The following is a 25,216-nucleotide window of genomic DNA, read 5'->3' on the forward strand; positions in this document are numbered from 1 at the left end:
CTTTCTTTCAATTGCAATCGGGCCACCGTATTACCCTTTCTTTGCCATATATGTACAATGCACAAAAGACTGCCCTCAAGTTTACTGGGCTGTAAAACATATCCCATAAAACATGCCATCTTAACGTAAGGAGTTTTGAACCGGACAAAAAAAAAATATTCAAGCGATATACTGCAATAAAGAATTTATTCGTTTTACATAAATCTTTAAATTTAGCTGATTAACAATTGATTTAATTACTGGAAAATGATATATTTAATGTCCGCTGCTAAATATGATTGTATTTTATTTTTGTATAAACTGTTTGCGAGATATGTTAAAAAACGTAATTTAGAATTTAGATATAGTACGATATTATGTGTGAATCCATTTGAAATTTGATGAAACATGATCGACAAGAGATAAACGTAGTTTTTTTTTTAAGATTAAAATGATTAATAATGTATTTAACTTATCCAGTACTTTTTAACGAATATTATCACAGTTTTCATATCAAATTAAATACTCAAGAATATAAAGCGATTTTTAAGGCAAATGTTGTTTCCATTGATTATTAATTTTATAGCAATACTGAAATATTAAGCAGTAAATTGAAATGATGAGAAATAATGATTCACTCTTACCTTTGCAGATGTAGAAGAATAGGGCTCGTCAAAGAGAGCCCAAATCTTGGGTTGAACTCTTTGCCAACAATTGAGGTCTCCAGCCTTATACCTGTCCTCCAATCCGAATTTCTTCATAATGTCCTCTTCTGTAGGTTTATCTGTATCCAGGTCTAAACGGTCTAAAATAGTAAGTACGTCTTGTGTGTCTCTATGCTGTGTATAGGTCATCCAACAGCAGGGCTCGACTTGATTCGAGTCGAGCCCCCAAAATTCCAATTCCTCTTCAAACAAAGGTCCACATACGTCAGTTGGATAATGTAGTTTTCCAGTACGGTAATAATTGAGGATTTGGGCGAAGACACCAGGATGCCTATCGAAAAAGTATTCATTAAGTACAGGATCATAGTTAGCTAAAGCTTCTGTAAGACGTGACAAGCGAGTGGCAGGGATTTTTTTAAGTGTCGCTTTGTATGTCTCGTGGCGAATGCCCCCGACATTGAGTATAACTCTATTGTCAGAATCAGACATATTGAATGAATATATCAAAATACCTAAAGAAGGCGCATTTTCAAATAATTATTAAACATTATAAAATTTGGGTACATCTTTAGAGCCCCATTTTTAGATTTGAGAGAAAAGTGAAAGCTACTATGGATCCAATCAATTTGTATTTCATATTCTATCTAAATAATCAACGATCTGCATTTGTTCTGAGCAGTTATAAAAATACTATAGCGACGAACCTGCAAGAGAAAAAAATATGTATAAACATATGGGGGTAAGTCACAAATAATTCAAATGAACAATGTAATTAATTTCAAAATTCTGATGATGATGATTAATAACTAACAAAAAGTACTTCATACTGCAAATGGATGAATGATAGAATTTTAGGTCTAATTATCATATTTATGGTATAAATAAAAAAAAAAAACAGTAACAACAAAACATACTTTATCTGTCGGAACAATTATTTTTACTGATGAATATCATCAGTAAATTCAAAGTTGATTACTTGTTGTTTAAAATAAAATAAGGCCATTGTCTTTTTGCAATAAGCTTCATGCGGGATTTTGGGAGAGACAGACAATTTGAGAGATGAGAAACAAAAAGGTAGGTGAAACAGATGGTTATATTTGAAAATTATGAAGAGCAGTCTGTCATCAGAGTAGTCATGGTAGAAAGTGGAGACAGCTCAACAATGGAACAAGAATTGGTGCTTTTCATTGAGTGAGGATCTATTGATCAGAAATTGGCTGACTTCCCAATGCAATCTTGGATGCCAATTGTTGTTGTTGTTGCTTATCCTAGGTCAATTCATGATCAATCAAACGAATGATTTAAAAACATTAGCGGTGACCATCAGTCTTTTTTTTTTTTTTTTTTTTTGTTACATATTTTCTTACTACATTTTTCAGTGTGCAATTCCTGCTTTAAGACGGTAGGGTTGGTTTTAAGAGAGATTTGGTTGCTATTTCTAACATATCGAGCCTCCGCGTCATGACTGCTTCCTTAGAATGCCAGTGTTCAAAGAAAATGAACAATGCGACAGTCATACGTCATTTATGTGTAACTGAGCCTTATGTAGAATCAACTGCTATTAGAGTATTACATGTTGGTGTGCTAATATGAAGTGCAACATTGATTTCAACATGAGTTTCTAAAGGCGGATACCATTTGTAGGTCAGGTAGAAAAGTAGGCCACCAGCAGATGTTGCTTTTTTGGAAGTCTTATTAACATAGGTAGGTAGTGTGTGCGTGAGAGAGAGAGAGAGAAACTGGATCGAAGTAGTAGTGAAAGTGGATATATAATATTCAGAATTATGCAAAATATTTTTGAATCTATCATTCAATCCTTTCAAAAAAAGAAAGAACAATTTCAAACAAATAAAAGCTGAAACAAATTACTAACTTGCTTTTTATATAACTTCCGTTATTTTCTTCGCCAGTCTTATTAAACAATAATTTTAACATACGGGTTTGCGGTAATCAACACTTCTAAGTATACGATAATTATGTAGTAAAAAGATAAATCTGGTTCTTTTTACAGTAAAACATAGAATGAAAAGTAAAAATACTAAATGTACCGAAATACAATTTATATGTTTCCTATATATATATATATATATATATATATATATATATATATATATATATATATGTGTGTGTGTGTGTGTGTGTGTATTCTGAGGAATGATTCATGTGGGTATATGCCAAGTTCTTGAAAAAGAAAAACCGCATAGATATCGGCGTAGCCAGTTTATGGCTCGTTAGCCAACGTGAAGATCAGCTTAACCTTACTGATCTGCTGAGAGACAGAAAGTTGTAGATACATAGAAAATACCGCTTAACATTCAGAACAATGAGGCTGATATCCATATTGGCGTTACTTTATCGACTATTAATAATTTTCTATACTTCCAGTGTATCAGGCAAGGTAACTAATCTAGTATACTAAAAGTATATGTTTCAAACATATAATGAAACCTGGGTTACACTTTAAATTTTTGTCAAAGTGGATGGAATATATTTTGGTATAACAAATATTTTAGGTTTTATGCCGTTTTCAATGTAAAGAGTAATCGCCAATCAAGTACAAAATTTGGTGCAAGATTTATGCAAATTTAGTGCTCGCTTGAAAGACTTTATCTCCTCACTTGCACCAATAATACCTTTTGGAATGAAAAACGTCACAATATTTCATATTTCCAGTAAGTATGAAAGTGCATAAGTAATTATTAAAAGGTATTACAGTATTGCCGTTGTGGAATTTTGTTCCATTCATATTGAAATTCTGAAGGAAAATCAATAGCACTGTATTATAAGCAAATTATGGAAATATAAAATATAAAGATTCCAAATCTAAACATTAAAACCGAAGAAACTAAAAGTAAACAGAAAAATCAAGAATTCTGCTATAAAACACAAAAAATCGTGGTTATCAACTTCACTTTTCTTTTAAGAAGCATCTTTTTTTTTATATATATTTTATTGACATTGTTATGCTATGTCCATCAAATTTTAATAATCTCTCACATAACATAACCAAGACTACATCCCATAAGACCGCGTTTACTTCTTCAGAATACGATATTTCAAATTTATACAAATGATAATGTTTTTACACTGAACAAATATGCCATACACCAGGGTTAGGATACTATCCGCACGAATGAGATAATACATTCATAATAACAATTATTGAATACAGAGAAAGAAACACCCTGATAGTTTTGCAACCAGTGGTGTATCATCGTTCTTGCTGTCCATCTCTTGTATGGATACGAAACAATCTATTCTTTCTTGATTCTAGTTGCTGTTTACCGCTCTCAGCCTAATTCCTTGAACTGCAGAATTGATTTATCGCTCAGTTTAACATGATCCTTAAGTGCCTATAACAAGCATTTGGACTGATTTTCCTTATATAAGGATAATTCAGTATCTTGATACGCTACTTCAGATATATTCCCAGATCGGGTGTTGTGAGTGTTTATTGAGCGAAAACACCTAAAGTTCCACGAGGCTCCGGCAGGGGATGGTGGTGATCCCTGCTGTACTCTTTCACCACAACTTTCTCTCACTCTTACTTCCTGTTTCTGTTGTACCTGTATTTCAAGGGGCCGGCCTTGTCACTCTCTGTGTCACGCTGAATCTCTCCGAGAACTACGTTAAGGGTACACGTGTCTGTGGAGTGCTCAGCCACTTACACGTTAATTCCACGAGCAGGCTGTTCCGTTGATTCGGATCAACCGGAACCCTCGTAGTCGTAACCGACGGAGTGCTTCCCCACTTCAGATATCTGCAATCCTTCAGTTGTGGCTTCTCCATAAAATTACTTCTCCAATCTTGGAGTCCCTACAAGAAACCGTCACGGACGTTGTCCTTATTCCGGTGAATAAACCCCAAAGAAATCTTTTCTTTGTACATATTTTCTCTTCTCCGCCCTTCCTCATATGTCTTATCTTTCATGCATCGAATTAAAAAACTGCTCAATCCTTTTTTCTCAGAACACTGGGATTATTCACATGACTGCTATTTCTCTTCCACCAATCAAAATAATTCAAATATAAAAATTAATCACATCGACCTTCAGTACCTATATCTCTCTATCGGGAGGAAGGAAGAAATAGAGTATGGATATTGTTGCTTCTCTCCGGATAGAGGAATTAAAAAGAAAGACAGACGAATTTTTCAAAATATCGATCATAAATCCAAATTTATTTAACGTAGTGGTTTCATTTCTAAAACTCTTTGATATTAAGTTAGGTTGGACAGAATACGATCTGACTGATTTTTTTTTACAACATACTCACATTCAGACATGGGCACACACTTATACACACAAATGATCTTATAAACTACTGAATAAACTACGCTGTATAGATTTTAGTCAGCAATGCAGACACACACACACACACACACACACACACACACACGCACGCACACGTATATCGGCAAATGTAAACAGTCTTTATATACACAACATATTTTATATGCAATACAGTTTTGAACCAATACAATCTAGAGATATATTTTGTAGTACATTAATAGATATGACCTAATGTCTCCAAGAGCATTTAGCTTCAAAATGAACTACAACTACACCAGGGGTATACAATACACATCACCATCACTACATAACAGGCAATAATTACAGAAGATTCGAGACCAATTTTAAACAAGATGAATCAACGCGGAGAATTTCAAGTGTTTTGCTTCAGAACATGTCAATAGGTTTGCGATGGATATGAAATTGCGAAGTGAGAACTGGAAGTCAAAGAACTTATGTACTCGAGCATTTCAGCGCCAACTAAAATTCATACACAATGAAGAATGTCTTCATTTCCTGTTAAAACGATTTACATGAACTACTGTCACTAATATTGGTCAGCATGTCGAAGTGGGACGATAGTCATGAAGAATAAGTGGTTAATTTTCAAGAAGAAAGAGAACCTTGTTATATGACCATTCAGATTCAAACGTGGCATGTGAGGAAACGCTCGTAAACTTTTCAATAGTATAACATTTTTTTTTCTTTTGCTCTGATGATAGCGGAGGTGGTGAAGTGATGTAAAAGTTCGCTAAAGATAGCTTAAAAAAAAGAGGAATTCTGACATTATACAGATGCACGTAGAACTAGAGATAAACAACCGTGTACAGAGACATAGACTTGAGATCATTACACTTTAAACCGAGGGTAAAACGAATAAAATAAGAGTGAAAGATGTATTTAAGCAAAAATAAAAATGTACATATACAAACAACTGTGAATCCTAACTGAAGTTCTCGTGCGGAAGCTAGATAATGTCAATAGAGTAAAAGTAACATTTCGGATGTGAAATATAAAAAAGAATCTACTGTTATTAATACTTGGTCTACATGTCGACTTCAAAACGCATTAGAACAACACAAGAAGCTGTGTGAGTGGTGATTAAGCTTTTGCAAGAACTGTGAGTACGATATTAATGATTAAGAAAATTAGAGGAAGGAGTTAGTCGATGAAATCGTCTCCCGCACGTGACTGGTACTTTATTTTATCGACCTCGAAAAGTTTATCGCGGTGGGCATCTTGGGCAAGTGTCTTCTGCTATAGCCCCGGGCCGACCAATGCCTTGTGAGTGGATTTGGTAGACGGAAACTGAAAGAAGCCTGTCGTATATATGTATGTATATATATATATATATATATATATATATATGTATGTGTGTGTGTGTTTGTGTGTCTGTGTTTGTCTCCCTAGCATTGCTTGACAACCGATGCTGGTGTGTTTACGTCCCCGTCACTTAGCGGTTCGGCAAAAGAGACCGATAGAATAAGTACTGGGCTTACAAAGAATAAGTCCCGGGGTCGATTTGCTCGACTAAAGGCGGTGCTCCAGCATGGCCGCAGTCAAATGACTGAAACAAGTAAAAGAGTAAAAGAGCCATTATAAAATACAACAAAATCCAACGCTAGCGACCTGGTTTTGAAATTCTGCTTTAATATATTTCACTCCACTTAAATTGCTAATATCTTTGAGAAATGCATAATTATCCACAATATCTATCTTAAATTGAGAAATGATGAGTTTTTTGGAAAGAAAAATGCTACAAAAATTAGCAGAAATAAACAGTTACTAAAAAGTATTTTTCTTAATTATAAAATGATGTAAAGTAAACAGGTTGCCCCACAACCTCACCAAAAGACGAATCTCTGATCTTCGATTCCCGGTTCAAATAATTTCATTTCATTTTATATGGTGTAGTCTGTCATTGCTCTTGGGGAAGGCAAACCTATCATAGCTTCTTATTGCCTTCCCCCTAGAAATGCGAGGCCTCTCATTTAGGCAAAAAGAAGAAAAAAAATCAATCAATCATTAGAATCTGAAAATGAATAATCAAACAAACACTGTACAAAATAAATAAATAAACGAAGATAAAACGGAATTTTAAATAATATAAATTTAATTGCTATGTTGTTTTCATGGGAAAACAAATTATAGCATGATTATAGTAATTGTGAATTATAAATTAGTGGCAGTTACTCATATTTATGCTTTGTTAAAGAACCAAAAAATAACGATAATCTTATTTACTGGTGAAGGTTATTATATCAGAGGTGCTAAACATCGATTGAATAGCAGGGACATAAAATAAAACAAAATAATTCAGTGAGAGCCTGTATAGTTAGATGAATAAATACATGATACAAACTCATCACCTTTAACTAACTCCTGCAGAGTTATACAGTAGTTGGGCTGAAAGCTGATCAGAATTAGAGGAAAGGTCGACAGTTCACATACTGTTAAAGTTCCTGGTTATTGTCTGTGATGAAGATAACCTTTATGGATCGGCCCATTTACCAGTTAATAGACGTGTTCGTTTTTAACATTTACACATGAAATTTACCAGCCCTACAGACTAGTGAAACTGATGAGGTTAATGATCAGATTTAAACACTTGTTAGGTGACGTCTACAAAATAAAAAAAAATCGTGGGCTAAGTGAACTTTCAGATGGTTCAAGCTTTGGAGAAAGAAACCATTAGGGGAACCTTTAGTGTAGGAATTCCGAGTCATGGAAGAGTAGAGGTGACGAGAGAAGTAAAAAACGGGCATAGGGAGAACATGGGTGGAGCAAGCAGTAGTGCAGGTAGCTAATTCAGAGGAGCCAAGCTAATTCAGAGAAGCACATAGAAGAGGCAGAGAAAGAAGAATCAGCGAGCCTGTGAACTAATGGTTATAGTGTATTAGATAAATTTCAACTCATTGTCGCCGTAAGTAATGAGTGTATTATGTAATTCTTATCTCAATTATGAATTCAGATCTTTCATTTTCTTTTGGACCCTGGCAAAGGCAGCAGGATGTTCTAGTGTATACGCGCCACATTCTGCTGACATAAGCTCAATCAATAGGAACTGAAATTTTGTAACAGCTTCTGCAATATGACGCGACAGAAAAGTGAGAGAAAAAAATACTTCTAGTTAAAGAATAATTAATTGGTATTAAAAGCAAATAAGATAACAAATTTCTAACTGGCTTCAGCTGAATTTTTTACGACCCATCCATAAATTTTGACATCCCTCACGCACAATGTTTTCACATTTTGACAGAACATATCCTTTTTCCTATTTGTGTCCCTTACAGCACAACGTAACTTTAACAGAATTATCAGAAAACCAAGAAGGCATGTAATCGAAATTTAGAATTGGTACAAGTCCACTCATTTTTAAGGAGAGTATATTATATTAAGTCGATCTCAATTCTTAATTTGTGCTTAATTTTCCTAACCATAGAAGAATAAAAAGGCAAAGTCGACTGCTGCGGGATTTGAAACAAGAACGTAGAAACTAAATACTGCAAAGCATTTTGTCCGAGGGCTTTAACGCTTGTACTACTCCACAGCTTTCAGTGGAGGCGCAATGGCCCAGTGGTTAGGGCAGCGGACTCGCGGTCGGAGGATCGCGGTTTCGATTCCCAGACCGGGCATTGTGAGTGTTTATTGAGCGAAAACACCTAAAGCTCCACGAGGCTCCGGCAGGGGGGTGGTGGTGAACCCTGCTGTACTCTTTCACCACAACTTCTTCTCGCTCTTTCTTCCTGTTTCTCTTGTACCTGAATTTCAAAGGACCAGCCTTGTCATAATCTGTGTCACGCTGAATCTCCTCGAGAACTACGTTAAGGGTACACGTGTCTGTGGAGTGTTCAGCCACTTGCACGTTAATATCACAAGCAAGCTGTTCCGTTGATCGTATCAGCTGGGATCCTCATCCTCGCAACCGACGGAGTGCTCCTACTACTCCTCAGCTTAAACAACATATATATAACTGACATATATTAATGTCTGTAATGAGTTGTATGTGGCACCTAACACTTAATGTTTATTATGGTTACAATACTAATGGTCTGTCGAAAGTTAGAGTTAGGCGCTACAACGATTATAAATTAAAACCTTTGAAGAATGACTGATATTTTGATAATTTGAAGCGATGACAGATTCATTTCGCCCCGACAAGATTAGTTCTCAGAACAACATAATATCAAGTTTATATCGCTATATCATAACTCGGCACCTTAATGGTCCCGTTTGATAAATGAGGAAGTTTAAACACTATTAGCGTAGCGACCAATCAAAACGATAGTTTCTATTTATCATGTAAAATTTCAGCTGTTCGTATTTTATCAACAACACTTTGTTGTTTTTTTTTGGTCATTTACATCTTAATTGCTTAGTTCACATCGATGTGAAGAGATACCGAACAGCAGATAGAAACAAAGGGAAGGAGTACTGTATAAATGACGAGCATTTCCATTGTCTTGCAGTGTTGGGCTAACATCCCATGATAACTTGGAGGCCGGTGATTTGGCGATGTCTTCAAATGATGACACTCCGGTCAATTGGCTACAAGGCTGTTAGATATTAATAAAGACATTACATTGCTTTTAGACAGTATGATGGATATATTGGGGGATCTTTTCGGTTTGAACGGCAGTTTTTAAAAATAATTTCCACGTAACTAAATACTTTTAAACTTCGTATACTGGTAGAATGTGTTTATAAAACTTCTTTTTCCTTTGGCTTTATTGAGAAAATTCTATAGTTTGTAAGATATTTGTTGTTTTTTTTCTTCAATTTCTGCAATTTCAACCAATCAATGACGTCTATTGAGGTAAAAAACATTCTGTGCCGTATGAATATGTCCCTTGTTTAAGAAACAAATTGGGTTTATTTACATTTTTGAAGAAAAAAAGATACCCTTCCCTCCACCCCTAACCCTAACCCTAAAACAGATTGAAATGCAATAGATCGATACTAGGGTCATAATTATGGGTGACAATTTCATATGACACCGCTAGAAAAAACTGCCGTTCAAACCGAAAAGATCCTATATTGGAAATCATATACGTTGTATATATTTTTCTGAGGCTTGTTGATGAGTCGTCTATTGGATTTCGTAAAAAGTGAAGAGTGAAAAAACAAACGACGCCGTTCAAGAAATATTTATGTTCTTTTTTTTCAACGGTGATACAAGGTTATATATTAATAAAAACGGGACTATAGTCGACCGAATCGACTTCGATACATCTATTATTTTATCTCCGCAAGATACATGATATTCATCGTCAATCTCGGTAGGATTTGAACTCAGAAACGTGAAGGGACATAACTAAATATCACAGAAGTATTTCAGTGCACAACGCTCCCATTTATACTATTCTACTACCTGATTCAGAGAACAATAAGTAACAGTTATACATCGTGCAATAGAAGGGAGCTTGCAGAAACGAGAAGGGGCTTGACTGAATGAATTACAATACATATAGTTTAGTCTTTCTCTCTGCATTCTGAATTGAAATTGCATCAGTTTCGACTTTCCCTTTATTATAGGTCATTAAATTATGTACCAGAATTATATTTGGAGCCTTAAACATTAAATTTCTTTTAGATAGGCTCATGTGGATGTAGTCATGTCTTGTAATGTAATGATTGTGTGGGTAATAGTGAAGATTAAGAATATAAAGACGGATAAGAAACCTTAGCTAAACCCAACCCTCTATAAGCTGCACCTACTGAAAGAAACGTGGCACTATAACCTCACAAAATATCTGTCAATTGTGCAGCTTAATAAGGTAAGTTGTACTTTTTTGTAACTACTAAAATCTAATACAAGTGCCATAATCTATATATATAAATGTGTAATGGTGTCTGTTTGTGTGTGTGTTTGGGGTTACTCTAACTCCTCCCACACCGTCCAGCCGATTTTAATGATTTTTGGCACATAGGTAGATCACATGCCCTGAAGTTCAAATAAGGCCGGAATTTTTCGAAAATTCGATAATGCTCAGTTGGCATTGATTTTTGTGAGCTCAATCGGGTGTTTGAATGGATATTCCCATAACGATGTTATTTTTCCTGCAGCTTTTGCAATTTTCACGTGTAAAATTTCAACAAAATCGATAGAATAGTCTCTAAGTAAATGCTTATTCAGTACAAGGTCAGAGGTGGGCTTAACTTCAACACGGAAAACACGAGAAACGCCGTGTCCAACAGCTAGTCATAGACATAAAGCCAGTGGGAATTAACTAGACGGCAGTTATGTTTTGGTTTGTAGTATAATGGTTTCAATAACTGGAGATTCTAACACTCACACGAATATATATATATATATATATATATATATATATATATATATATATATATATATATACACATAAATGTCATACTTTTATAACTTTTCTTGGAGTGTCAAACTAATATTTACTGTGGACGTCTTGTTTTTGTATTTGAATTCGTCGATTGTTATTGATTTGCCTTAATATATATATATTGAAGAAAAAAAAAAAAAATATATATATATATATATATATATATATATTCATGTGTATACATGCATACATATATTAGAACTTTTATACATACATAAATACACACAAATGTATGTATATATTCTTATCTACATACAGAGTTGTGTGGTGTAGTATATAGAGCATGACAGATTCTACATTCAGGAGTATATATATGCGTTTGACTAGAGTACGAAAGCTCCATCCGATACAGAAATATGATTATCATTCTAAATATCTTGCAATTATCCATCGATATTTTGAGCACCATGTGCATGGAAAAAGCACGATTAAAGATAAGGTTCAACGTTTGTTCAATGCATTCTTACATTATTCATTCGTAAAAACACTTGTTATGTAAGGAATTACCTCAATCGGATTGTCATCAAATCATCAGAAATTGTATAACAATCAACAAAAAAATAACACTTAGCAGTTTTAGCCGTCTGAAGTGTACAAGAATATTTCTTTGATTTAATCCTGTAACATTATTGTGAGGTGATTCTTTCCATGACAGATATTTTTCAGTAATGAAAAACGTGTAAAACCAGCATAGTGTAATTTTTGAAAAGCAGGACGGTCCGTTCATAAATCCATTCATGTTTTCTATAAGTCTGTGAAAAGGTAATATAAACTTATAATAGTATTTCTTGATATGCGTTGACGATTATTTCACATTTTTTTTTATTTTGACGTCTCCAACTTCTATGGCAATTGATAGTAAACCATTACTCTCAGTTGAAGCAAAATGTTTGAAGACATTTTTGAACAGATTAGTGATAGGTGCCTATATTGTCTACGTATATGATAACAAGTTCATAAAAAAGCCTATCTGTATATCTAAATATACGAATCAATATAATTTTAGATATCTGTTAGTGTCATGTTAGAGGCAGGTGTAGGAGTAGAGACGTCAGATCATAGACATATATTCATATAGTTATGCTCAAAAAGTTGGAAGCATTACAAAGTTAAAGTGAATTATAAGAAACAGAAAATGAAAGAGCAAGGGAAAAACCTTGACGGTATCCTTCATAGTGGAAGATATCATTTATAGCAGAGCAGCTCTCTAAGCTGGTGTATGATCCAGAGGTTGAGCTCTCGAAGTGATCAGTATGGATTTGTCTGTGAGTGAATCTCCCGTAAAGATTTCATTTCGAGAGTTAGGACAATCCTTGGAGATATTAAAGCAATGTAAAATTTGTGCTCATTTTGCTAGATAGAGCAAGCACTTAGTTTCCTTTATATAGGCTTTTGGTTCTTCTCATACTCTACTAGTTATTGCAGTCTTTCCTTCATCCCTGTCAAATGTATTGGATATCTGGTAGTCTGGATGCTTCAAATGCAATAATATATATATTATATATATATATATATATATATATATATATATATATATATATATATATATTGTCATAAAAATGTTCACTTCTTAAATTTGCCATCATCCATACGTATCTAAAATTTTTCCTTCACACACACATACGTACACGCACACACGCACACACATGTACTAAGTGAGAGAGAAGCAGAAGAGACGGCTAAATAATAACCGTCGTAAGGAATGTATTTATATATTGTGTATACAAAATACGCGATATAATTAAATCTCATCTTTACAGTTGTTTCAGATAATCGATGACTAGTTGCTAAAACGTTGTATATTATGCAATGATCTCGGAAAGCTCTCTACAAATTTAGTAAAAATTATAACCTTTCAATCTCTTTTCGAAAATAGCATTAAAATAATTAACTTTTTAACTGTCACTCTAATATTAAACTCTGGTTTATATTATTCCTGTCACAAACCTTATGAATCCGCACATCATATTAATATGCAATACAATCACCTTAGATCTGTTTTAAAGTGTCGTCATAATTATTTCCATTAGGATGTCTATCTTCACTAACGTGGATATTTTCAACAATCATGTTCCCCAGTAAACCGAGCTCTCCTTACTTGTGGCTTTTCCCGAGAAAAATTTCCTAATAAAGCCGAAAACGAAACTAGAAAGTATAACGGAGATTGTAAAGTACACTGTGGGTAATACTTCGACTAGAGAAGGTAGTATAAACATTTGTAATAGCAATTGCATGCGTAGGAAGAATACCATTATGACAACAATAATCTTACAGGTACCCCATATGAGTAACAATAACAACAACAAAATAACAATAATAATATCGACCTTGACGCTACAAATAGTTTATCTCGAGTACCTTGTGATAAGAGTGGCTTAGATCAATCTAATTTCCTGGCAACCTATATCCTCCACCTCAAAGCTGAGAGTATTCTTTACTACATCTCCTCTTTTATTTGTTTCAGTCATTTGACTGCGGCCATGCTGGAGCACCGCCTTTAGTCGAGCAACTCGACCCCAGGACTTATTCTTTGTAAGCCTAGTACTTATTCTATCGGTCTCTTTTTGCCGAACCGCATCGGTTGTCAAGCAATGCTAGGGGAACAAAGACAGACACACAAACACACACACATACATATATATATATATATATATACATATATACGACGGGCTTCTTTCAGTTTCCGTCTACCAAATCCACTCACAAGACATTGGTCGGCCCGGGGCTTTAGCAGAAGGCACTTGCCCAAGGTGTCACACAGTAGGACTGAACCCGGAACCATGTGGTTGGTTAGCAAGCTACTTACCACACAGCCACTCCTGCGCCTAGTCATACCGTGCTTGGGAAATCGACTACCTGTAATTTACATGCCGTGAGTCTCTTGGAATATTAAGTGCGAATGAAGACTTCCTCCTTAATCGCTTCTCTGACGTAATTACCGCATGTCCTCATCATTATTACATTCCCTTTTTCTTATTAGTATAAATCATTAAGTTCGGACCGAATCAGTTCAGTCTTTTTATTCTCCCCTTTAAGCCCTTGAGTTTATTACACTTCTTCCTTAATAACAATCGTTAGTTATATTTCACTACACTTAGAGATATTCTCATCGTTTGCACATCCCACTGGTGTTTTTCCTAATTTTCTCTCTCTCTCTCTCTCTCTCTTACTAGTGCGACGCCTCTCTCCTGCCTCACCTTTCTCCCTCTCTTATAACCGCTTTCTTACACTCGACGCGGCTGACATCCTTACCCTGATAGCGTCTTGCAATTTCCTTTTTCTTCACACCCACCCCCGGTCTACTATGATTTATACACTTCTTTTGGAAATAGCCGACCCAATCTGATCTTTCTCACTCTTAATATTTATAGCTATCGAGTTTCCTTTTATCTTGCCCGCCTAGCCTCTTTATCACTCTTAATCTAATAGCCAATGTTTACTTCTAGTGTCGATAGCTGGCTTCCTACAGCTGATTCACACTCACCTACTCCACCTTTCCTCTTCACGTCTCTTCCCTATCATTATATATATCACAATAACCCCTCCTCTAATTTCTATCATTCTATTTTTATTGAAATTACATGTATTTATAAACAATGTTCTCTCACTCTCTCTCTCTCTCTCTCTCTCTCTCTCTCTCTCTCTCTCTCCCCTCTCTTTTTCTCAGCTAATCCATTTGATCGTGTCTTCTGATGAGGATATTGTGATTTGTTGCACGGAGTCTATAAAAACCCTTGCTAGTTGTTACACCTAAAATACTAATTCAATATTAGTCTTCATTGCATAATGTGCTTGCTTTTAATATCCATTAACGAATATTCGAAACAGTTGTAAAGACACGGATTGATTACATCATGTAATACCAATTCTTTCTCTCTCTCTCTCTCTCTCTATATATATATATGAATGGATAATATATGTGTGTGTGTGTGTGTGTGTGTTCAAAAAGAACGCATAATACAAATACAACTAAGCACAAACGAAAAGGACAAAGGAAAAGACATACAGAACGGAGCCAAATCCCCTTCGGATATATATATATATATATATATATATCAGCGGTGGTGCCCCAGCATGGCCGCGGCCTTCGAGCTAAAACATTTTTAAAGATTTAAGGATTTATATATATATATATTATATATATATATATATATATATATATATGTATGTGTGTATAAGCACACGCACACGCACATACTGTATATTACGTTGATTTCCAAATACAAACCTCAACATATATGTGTGTGTGCACGTGTGTATCTATCTATCTACACACACACACTTATACACACATACATACTTACATACATGCATGGATACATACGTACGTATATACATGCATACAGACACACATATTTCACACACATATATGTATATATATATATCGGAAATACAGTTTACTTAGTATTATTTTATCCATGGTTCAAAGGAGAGGTGTCATGATATTTTTATTTTTATGTCATGAAATTTTGAATTTCGTAACAAATTAAGTTGGTTACATCATGTATAGCCTGCAGTTATAAAATACTTTACATAGTCATCAATATTTTTGCTTTCAATGATGCTATTAAGATAATTACTAATAGGCATTAGCAATTTCTTTAAATTTGAATTTGGCGCCATTTCGACAAAAATGTTATTGCTTGGTCTTTATTTTTGTTTTTGTGACGGTCCCGAAAAAATGTATTTGGGAACAATTAAATTTAAAGTAGTTTTTTTTGTATTTTATGTATATGTAGTTACTGTTATTTCTTTATGGTTTGTAATTTATAAATTAGCGGAAGTTAAGAGAGAAAAACCTACACAAAATTCATATAAAGAGTTGCTTAGGTACCAATTATTTGGTACCAATTCTTTGGAAGGAAACTATCTTTTGTTATTTTCTTGCCAACGTTAAGAGCAACAATCGAAGTAAATAGGGGGACTGGATACAACCTGGCTGAAATCACTAAAATACCTTAGTATGTAGTTAAGAAAATTCACTTTGCAGCCACGTGATTTTAGGTTCAGTCCCACAGGATTGCATCAAAGGTAAATGTTGTTTACTATATAGTCCGGGCCAACTGATACTTTGTGTGTGAATTTGGTGCGCGGAAATTGTTTGGAAGCTTCGTCAAGTGTGTATTGTGTGTGTGTATATATATATATATATACAAGCTGGCAGAAACGTTAGCACGCCAGGCGAAATGCGTAGCCGTATTTCACCTGTCGTTACGTTCCGAGTTCAAATTCCGCCGAGGTCGACTTTGCCTTTCATCCTTTCGGGGTCGATAAATTAAGTACCAGTTACGCACTGGGGTCGATGTAATCGACTTGATCTCTTTGTCTGTCTTTGTTTTGTCTCCTCTATGTTTAGCCCCCTTGTGGGCAATAAAGAAATTATATACATATATATATATCTTTGCATGTGTGTGCGTGCGTGTTTGTGTACGACCCCATAACCTAGCGGTTCAGCAAAAGGGAATGATAGTACAAGTACTGGAGACATTTTCTCCTAACTAACCGTACAAGGTGGTGCTGCAGTCCAATGACTGAAACTAGCAGAAGCGTATACACACACACACACACACACACACACACACACACACACACACACACACACACACACACACAGAGGTATACTCGTATATATATATTTGAACACTGCATATGTGTACGTATGCATTTCTGAAATATCTACTGTATATATTTGCAAATGTATCTAAAGAAGAATAACCTAATGTCAGCTTAGTTCCTCTACGCTCTTTTTCTCTCTTTAGATACGTACACACATACACATACATTCGAGGGAAGATATTGTATAGCTATTAAATATTCATTAAACTTTATCAGTGTTAGATAAGTCTATATCAACATATACAAAAAAAAAAGTGTTCTTTGAATGAATAAATGAATGAAACATAACTTGTTTGGATAATAATACGCATAACTATGAACATATTAAGATAAAAATAATGCTTGTGGTATACCAAAATATCGCGAAGTGGAACAACGTAAAAAGGAAACAACACTCACCGAAATGAAGATTATTCTATCAATGAGATACTCAATGAAATTTGTAATCCGTTAAATGTTTTCGCTGGTATATTATTGATTTGTTTTTCGCACAATGATTATATATATATATATATATATATATATAGATAGATAGATAGATAGATATATAGATATATATATATATATATATATATATATATTATATATATATTATATATATATATATAATATATAATATAGATAGATATATAGATAGATATATATATATATATATAGATATATATATATATATATATATATATATAGATAGATGATAGATAGGTATATATATATATATATATATAGATAGATAGGTATATTATAGATAGATAGATAGATAGGTATATATATATATATATAGATAGATAGATAGGTATATATATAATATATATATATATATATAGATAGATAGATAGGTATATATATATAGATAGATAGATAGGTATATATATATATATATATATATATATAGATAGATATATATATATCACAGGGAAAGCAGAGAATACCTTGTCATAAATTTGGCATTTGGCATAAACATATGAACTGATTTAAGCTTAGACCCCAAAAATGAGCATTCTGAGACAGCTGTAAAATATGATAGTTGCTATGTAGAGTTAAGAATCAAGCGAAGAGAAATAGGTAACCCTCATGTGATGGAGCAACCCTGCCAAAGGAAAACAGATGGGTAGATGGTAGATGTAGGGAAAGAGTAACGTGTGTTTGTGCTGTTGTAGTTTTGAATAATGGGACATTATGATAGCGTTTGCAATGATTGGTTTTGAAAGGGGCAATGCTTTTTTAAGGAATCCAAATCGTTGGGACTTCGACGAATGAAATAAGATTTATGTATGTATTCATATATGAAATTGTGTGTACGTATATATGTGTGTGTGTGTGAGTATGTGCACGCACATATACGTGAACTTAAAGCTTGCAGGATTCTGTTGTTCTAAGAAGAAAGAATTTCAAACTGGTTTTTCAACTTTGCACTAGAAACACGTTGCACGAAATCAATATGATAGGGGTTTCTTCGCAAAAGATCAAGATATACCGATTGCAACGTCAGTGAATATCGTTTAAGATATTCGTTATGTTCTTATGTGATGGCTGCTTGTCCACGATTATTTGTAATCAGCAGCAACAGTGGGCATTCATGCTTCCACTAGAAAGATTTTTGTCTGGATAAAGGAGTCTTGTCTATGTATTTAGTGTGTATTTGTGTAAGCGTGGGAGAATATATAGTTGAGAGAGAGAGAAAAAGAAAGAAAGAAAGAAAGAAAGAAAGAAAGAAAAAAAGAAAGAAAGAAAGAAAGAAAGAAAGAAAGAAAGAAAGAAAGAAAAATAGAAAGAATGCGTGTTCATAAGAGGAATGTTGCGAAAGGTAAAGGATGAGGCAAAAAAAAAATCATATACGTACATCGTTATTAAAGTATCTTAAAGGCAAAAGGCAAACAGAAACACACATACAATCATTTACACACACACACACACAAAAAGAGAGAGAGAGAGAGAGAGAGAGAGAGAGAAAGAGAGAGAGGCAGGCAGAGACTGAAAGAGAGAGAGAAGGAAAGAGAAAAAGGGGAAAACAGAAAGAGAGAGAGAGAGAAAGAGAAAGACAGATCTAGAGGAAGACATATGAAGAGGGAAATAGAGAGAGGGAAAGAGCTTATTTTTTATTAAAACTGAAATTTTCTTGATGTTCATTTTCATAAAATTAAAGAGTCGAAATACAATCCTTTATTCTGACTCTTTCAGGAAGGGTTGAGATTCTTTTCGTTTTTATAAAAATATAACTATTTTTCTAATAATTCAACTCTAATATGTAGAAGACTTAGACACTTTTAGTCTGAAAGAGTGTTGGTGTTAAATTTTTTCGACTTGAAAGTATATCACATTCTAATTGGTAGCACTTTTATTTAATCCAGCGTAATTATTGAGGTTTTTTTTTCGCTTCTTTTAAGTTTAATAATCCAAGTATTTATGAGAAAAGAGTAAAAGCATAGATTGTCTTGTGGCATTCGTTTCGGTCCTCTGTACTCTGAGATAAAAATGCCATCAAGATCAACTTTGACTTGTAATACTTCCGGGGTCGATAACTAAAGTACCACTCATATACCGAGATCGATTATTCTGTTTATTTCTCGCCTTTTCTTTCTATCAGAATCTCTCTGTGGAAGAAATTGACTGATCAAAACTAGAGAAGGATGGGCTCCCTCAAGTTTGATAACGCCCAAGATGTCGTATGCCGTGACAGAGCCCTACGACTCCATCAGAAGTTTACGGCCCTCGGCCAAGTCATTCGGGAATTCAAGTTCTGTTTCCCTTACTTATGGACAATCATTCCTGCTCTCCTTCTCTTGACGTCAACAAAGTTGATCTCCCGTTGATGGATACTTCTAGTATGTAGTAGTAGTCGTGATGAATCTCCATCGTTTCACAGTGAAGGTTCAAGTGTTCAATTAGCTGAATTATCTGCACTTGAATGGAAGTGTAAGTGGCGGAGCATTCTACAGACACCTATGCCCTTATAAAGTGATTCTCAGGTAAAGTCAGTGTGACTAACTGTAGTACAAGTTTGTACCTTTTAAATTACAGGTAAAAATCCACCAGACAGGCTTCTATAGAGTTTCCGTCTGTTCAATTTCACTCAAAAGGTATGATTCAACCCGATGCCATAGAAAATTATGCACGATACCGCGCCGTGGGAATAGAACCGTGACCTACTGTTTGCAAACCAAATTCTTAACCATTCTGCTATGCTATACATACACACGCATTGCATCAGCGATTTGTATAAATAGGGCTACATCTTCCTATGTGATATGTTGTAATTTGAGACAGTAGGATGTGATTGAGGGAAGTTTACTTACTATAACTAAGTGGTTGGGCATCCACGCAGACGTTTTCACTGATTAACTCCAGGTAAACATTGCTGTTTTTCAGTCGTTGTCGAACGGAACTACAATATAAAATCCCGTCTTTTCTAATATAAGGAATTATATTTAAAAGGATAGGGTGTATCTGTGAGATTTAGTTGCTATTTTCATCAGGTTGAACGACTATGTGCTGGCTACCTGTTGAAGAAATTTGTCTACCAATGAATGACTAATTCTCTACCGCTCATTACATTAAACTTTCATAACTTCAGAATAGGTGGCTGAATCACAGGCAAGAAGGTTTGTAATTTCTGGGAACTTGTTGCCTGTGGATACGGTATGAATTTGATTTACTGAGGTGAATGTGAAGAAGGGGAGATTTTTCGGCCACACACCTTGACATCGTAACCACGTCATTTATAACGTGATAGATAGAATAATTTATCAAAATGTTAAACTTTGTTTTTGACTTCATGTGCTCACACAGATAGTAAAACAAACATTCCACTTATTTGTGGCATCGTAGGTGATAATGTTGGCATAAAATAGGTTCAGGAGTTCAATCTCTACTGTAGCATGGCACTTGATGACGGAGAGTAAATGATTCGTAATATTGCTTTGATAAGAAAAATAAAATAATTTACCGTTTGAAACGTTGTTGTTAATCGTAAAACACAACAGAAAATATAATTTTATAGCTGGATATTTTCTCCATCAGTATTATTTATGTCGAGCTTACACTTTTCTTCGTTGCTAATCAAAGTTTAGTAATATAAAGATGACTGAGTGGCTGAAATTGTAGAACACCCTACAGTAGCCTTGGTTTGCTTCCTGACACGAATAAAGAAAAGGGAGTCAGCGGAGAAATAACTTTCTATTTCTCAAAACCCTTTTAACTATTGGTTTCAAGTTTTGGCACAAGGCCAGAAATTTTGAGGAGGGTATAAGTCAATTACGTCGACCCCAGTGTTCAACTGGTACTAACTTAATATAAGGCGGCGAGCTGGCCGAAACGTTAGCACGTTGGGCGAAATGCGTAGCCGTATTTCGTCTGCCGTTACTTTCTGAGTTCAAATTCCGCCGAGGTCGACTTTGCCTTTCATCTTTTCGGGCTCGATAAATTAAGTACCAGTAACGCACTGGGATCGATGTAATCGACTTAATCCGTTTGTCTGTCCTTGTTTGTCCCCTCTGTGTTTAGCCCCCTGTGGGTAGTAAAGAAATAGGTACTAACTTAATAAAAGGCAAAGTCGATCCTTTAATTATTAAGTTCATAAATGCATAGACTAAAGGCCTTATGATAGAAAATTTCGTGCTTCTACGCACTGAGTTCAAATTTTGTGGAGACTGCCTTGGGTTTTCAGCTTTTGCAGGGTCGAAGCGATATTCTGAATACCAGAATATGCCAGGATAGATTTTATCGACTGTGTGCTCTTGAGATATTTGCAGCTTTATTAAAACATGAAGAATCAACAATATATTCTATGTTCTAATTCTCTAAATATACTCAGATTTTAAAATGCCATTGTTTACCAAAACATTGTTTGTCTTTAACTGATTGACCATTCTCACAAACTGTGTAGTGTTGTCGATATGCTCCAGAGGTGTATAGAAAAATTTGAAAGAATTACTGCAAACGAAGGTTAATTGAGTTGATGGCGTTCAGCAAAGGAAGGCTTCAGACAATCGTTTAGATGGCTGGCACTCAGAAATAAATCAGATGTCAATTAACATTTATATATAAAAAATAAGAGCTGTTAAACTCTCAAAAACCATGATAACGTACAAAGGAAATAAGTGGCTGTTGAAAAGCAAAAATTTCTTCTCTTGAAACAAATTCATCATATTTACGCCATTAATGACTTTGGAAATGACACGAATGTCACAATTTCCTATTTTCTTCCTTTCAAAACTGCAGGGCGTCTATGACTGATGAACAAAATGCTATGTGAAAGAAGGGCCTAAAGCTGAAAAAAATACAATGTTCACTTCTCTATTTGGTAAATTGTAAATAAAATGTTAGCGTTGAAGTGAATTTTCTCACGCCGACAGTAACTATTTTTAGGTAATTTCACAGAGAAAACTACATATATAGGGTATTCCTTCTTAGTCAGAGGTGACTCAATGACGTCAACAGAGGTCATAGGTCTTATTACATAAGTTCGTCTAGCGTTAACTGCACATTGAATTCTTTGTTCTAGCGAGCTTCAGAAAATTTTAGGTTATCCGACTTTTAGGGTAATGTTAAATAAATAAGTAGTTTTTGAGGGAGGTGGTATTAGTAGCGTTGGTGGCGATTAGAAATCACAGAAGAAGCAGTTTGAATAAATATATTGAGCTGTGCCAGTAGAAAACCATTGACAATGCCATCTATTTCTTTTTATAACTTTTAAATTGATTTCCTATTAATAAATCACTTAAAAGTTTCTTTTAACTCAGTCTGTTATATCAATAATAAAAAGGAAAATATAAAATACTCTAAAACTTCAAATGCAAAAGTAAATATACAAATCTGGAAGGCTGATGATAAATCTGTAACAGAGCTTTTGGTATTCGCTCCAAAACTTATCACTTCAAATTTTGATATCAGTTCTCTGAGGAAAAGCCAGTAACACACTCATAGGAATCAGGTTTATACAGAAACATTCACAAAACGACATAAAAACAGAATGTTTTCTACTACAAACACACGCCTTCTTTACGACGAAATCACTCCTCCCTTTCTGTTCTGCAAGATAACCAAAACGGCTGCGACTATTATAAATATAGGCTACCAATATTTATCGATAGAAGGGCGGATAATGGAGCAGCAGAAATACAAGCGAGCTGGGTTGAATGCCTTACAATATTTAGTTACGTCTCTTTAGAATCCTGAGTTTAAATGTCGCAGAGGCTGCCGTTGTTTTGTTGCCTTTCGAGGATCAATAAAATAAATATTTGTGATGCACTAGTTACAAACACACCCTTGTAACTCTTTCAGTATATCAGAGACTGGTCCACTAAATCAGAAAATTGAATAATTAGTTTTGTTATAATATAAGTAATGAAATCGATTAGCTACTCTTCTCTCTAGAATTTGTAGTCCTGTGACAATGTAATAATTCGATATTTATCCATCGAAGTAATTCCAGAGAAACCCAAACTATAATGCGGTCCCAACAAGAGGTAGATTTCTATGATACAATATGTTACAATCCTATTTCTTTGAATGTATACTTGTGTCTAAGAACCTTTGAACTGAACATACAGTCAACGTCTCTCTAGCAAAAATGAGTGGTACATAAAAACATTGATGGTGAACAAGCGATCTATAAGACCACATTGAGAGTGTTGAATCCTCAATTCTTGTCACAATATTAGACTGGAAAAAAAAATCCCCTCACTCATGTAAAACCTGAGGCTCGATGAGATTTTGATTGTCTCAACCTATATTGGGTCACTGGGAGGTTAAGTTTTTCTCTCTGATCAGTGGATGCATTTCTGTGCACACCTCATTCACTGTAACCAATTTCACGCATATGAAGTTTTTTGAACCACAAATGGACCGTTCAAAAGTGCTCGTGGCTGCAGCGGCATTCGGAGCATCCCACATCTCTGCGATGAGGAAATACCGGCACTCCGGCAACTTTCTGATTCGATGAAGGCACATGTTTATCATAGATTGTATCAGTTATAACTCAGTTCGTCCGCACGACAGCTTCCCACGTTGCTGCTTTTTAAGGAATGCTACTGGGGTCTAAAATGGTCGTAATCAGACAAGGGGCAACTTCCACCAGCTGTCTAAGAAGCCCATTGAAAAAGCCACTGGTTATGGTGATAATGGTTTTCAAGAATAAGTCACGTGTTAGTTTCCTTAACATTTATATCTCTCTCTATATAAACGGCAGTTTGTCTGTCTGCGTGTCTGTGTGTCTGTTAGGTTGTACCCTCACCCTGACCACGGCTTTCAACCGATTCTGATGAAACTTGACACACACATAGCCCAATGTCATAATTCAAAACTAACGCAGCGAAAATTTTGAAAAGTTCCTCCAGTTCTGAAAAAAATCGATAAATTCGACATGGGGTCGAGAATCAGAAACACAAACCACAGACTGTCTAGGGGACGCAACTCGACCTTTTTAACTCTCAAAAAAAATTTACCATAATTTTTTTTCCATTTTTTTGCTATTTTTTGGCTATAACTCTAAAAATGCTTTATAGTTATTTCCTTACAAACCCGAGCAACGCCGGGCGATACTGCTAGTTATTTATAAATGAAAAGAAAGTATCTAACCTACTATCATTAAATTCGTCGTTGAACATATCAAGGAAGGATTACTGGCGACAGCTTTTAAACTAAGTTTATTTGAGAGACAATAACTCAAGCAACTTATCCGGTAAATTGCCAAACATTGAAGAATGTAGATTAACCCCAGCCAGTCGAGCTCATTATCCAGTTGATGAAATAGATTTCTAACCTCTGTTTATAAAGTTTGGTAAAGTTCACAATAATAAATTATACCTTTTTCTAAATTTTAATGTTTCTTGCCTATTCAGTAACAACACACATACATTATTGTTATACGCAATGAGCACATACTGTTAAGTATACTAGTCAAGAGCGCAATTAGTAATATCTAGTGAATCTATTAATCAAGTTTTATGATTTAGGCTAATTAGTTTAAGGCACTAACAACATAGGCGCAGGAGTGGCTGTGTGGTAAGTAGCTTGCTAACCAACCACATGGTTCCGGGCTCAGTTCCACTGCGTGGCATCTTGGGCAAGTGTCTTCTGCTATAGCCCCGGGCCGACCAATGCCTTGTGAGTGGATTTGGTAGACGGAAACTGAATGAAGCCTGTCGTATATATGTATATGTATATACATATTTATGTGTATGTGTTTATGTGTCTGTGTTTGTCCCCCTAGCATTGCTTGACAACCGATGCTGGTGTGTTTACGTCCCCGTTACTTAGCGGTTCGGCAAAAGGGACCGATAGAATAAGTACTAGGCTTACAAAGAATAAGTCCC

At 34.9% G+C, this 25,216-nt stretch overlaps 1 protein-coding gene across 11 annotated transcripts in view; it reads right to left on the reverse strand.

Annotated features, from left to right (window-relative positions):
- Positions 1–25,216, reverse strand: part of LOC115210354 (potassium voltage-gated channel protein Shaw) — a 505,184-nt gene that overhangs the window by 182,736 nt on the left and 297,232 nt on the right. For all 11 annotated transcript variants that reach the window (XM_029778904.2, XM_029778902.2, XM_036502598.1 and 8 more), the window contains one exon: positions 624–1,348. In XM_029778904.2, coding sequence (XP_029634764.2) covers positions 624–1,133 — 510 coding nt within the window. In that variant the 5' untranslated portion in view covers positions 1,134–1,348. The remainder of the gene's footprint in view (positions 1–623; positions 1,349–25,216) is intronic.

The sequence above is a fragment of the Octopus sinensis genome, linkage group LG4, assembly GCF_006345805.1.
Source record: "Octopus sinensis linkage group LG4, ASM634580v1, whole genome shotgun sequence".
NCBI classification, from domain to species: Eukaryota; Metazoa; Mollusca; class Cephalopoda; order Octopoda; family Octopodidae; genus Octopus; species Octopus sinensis.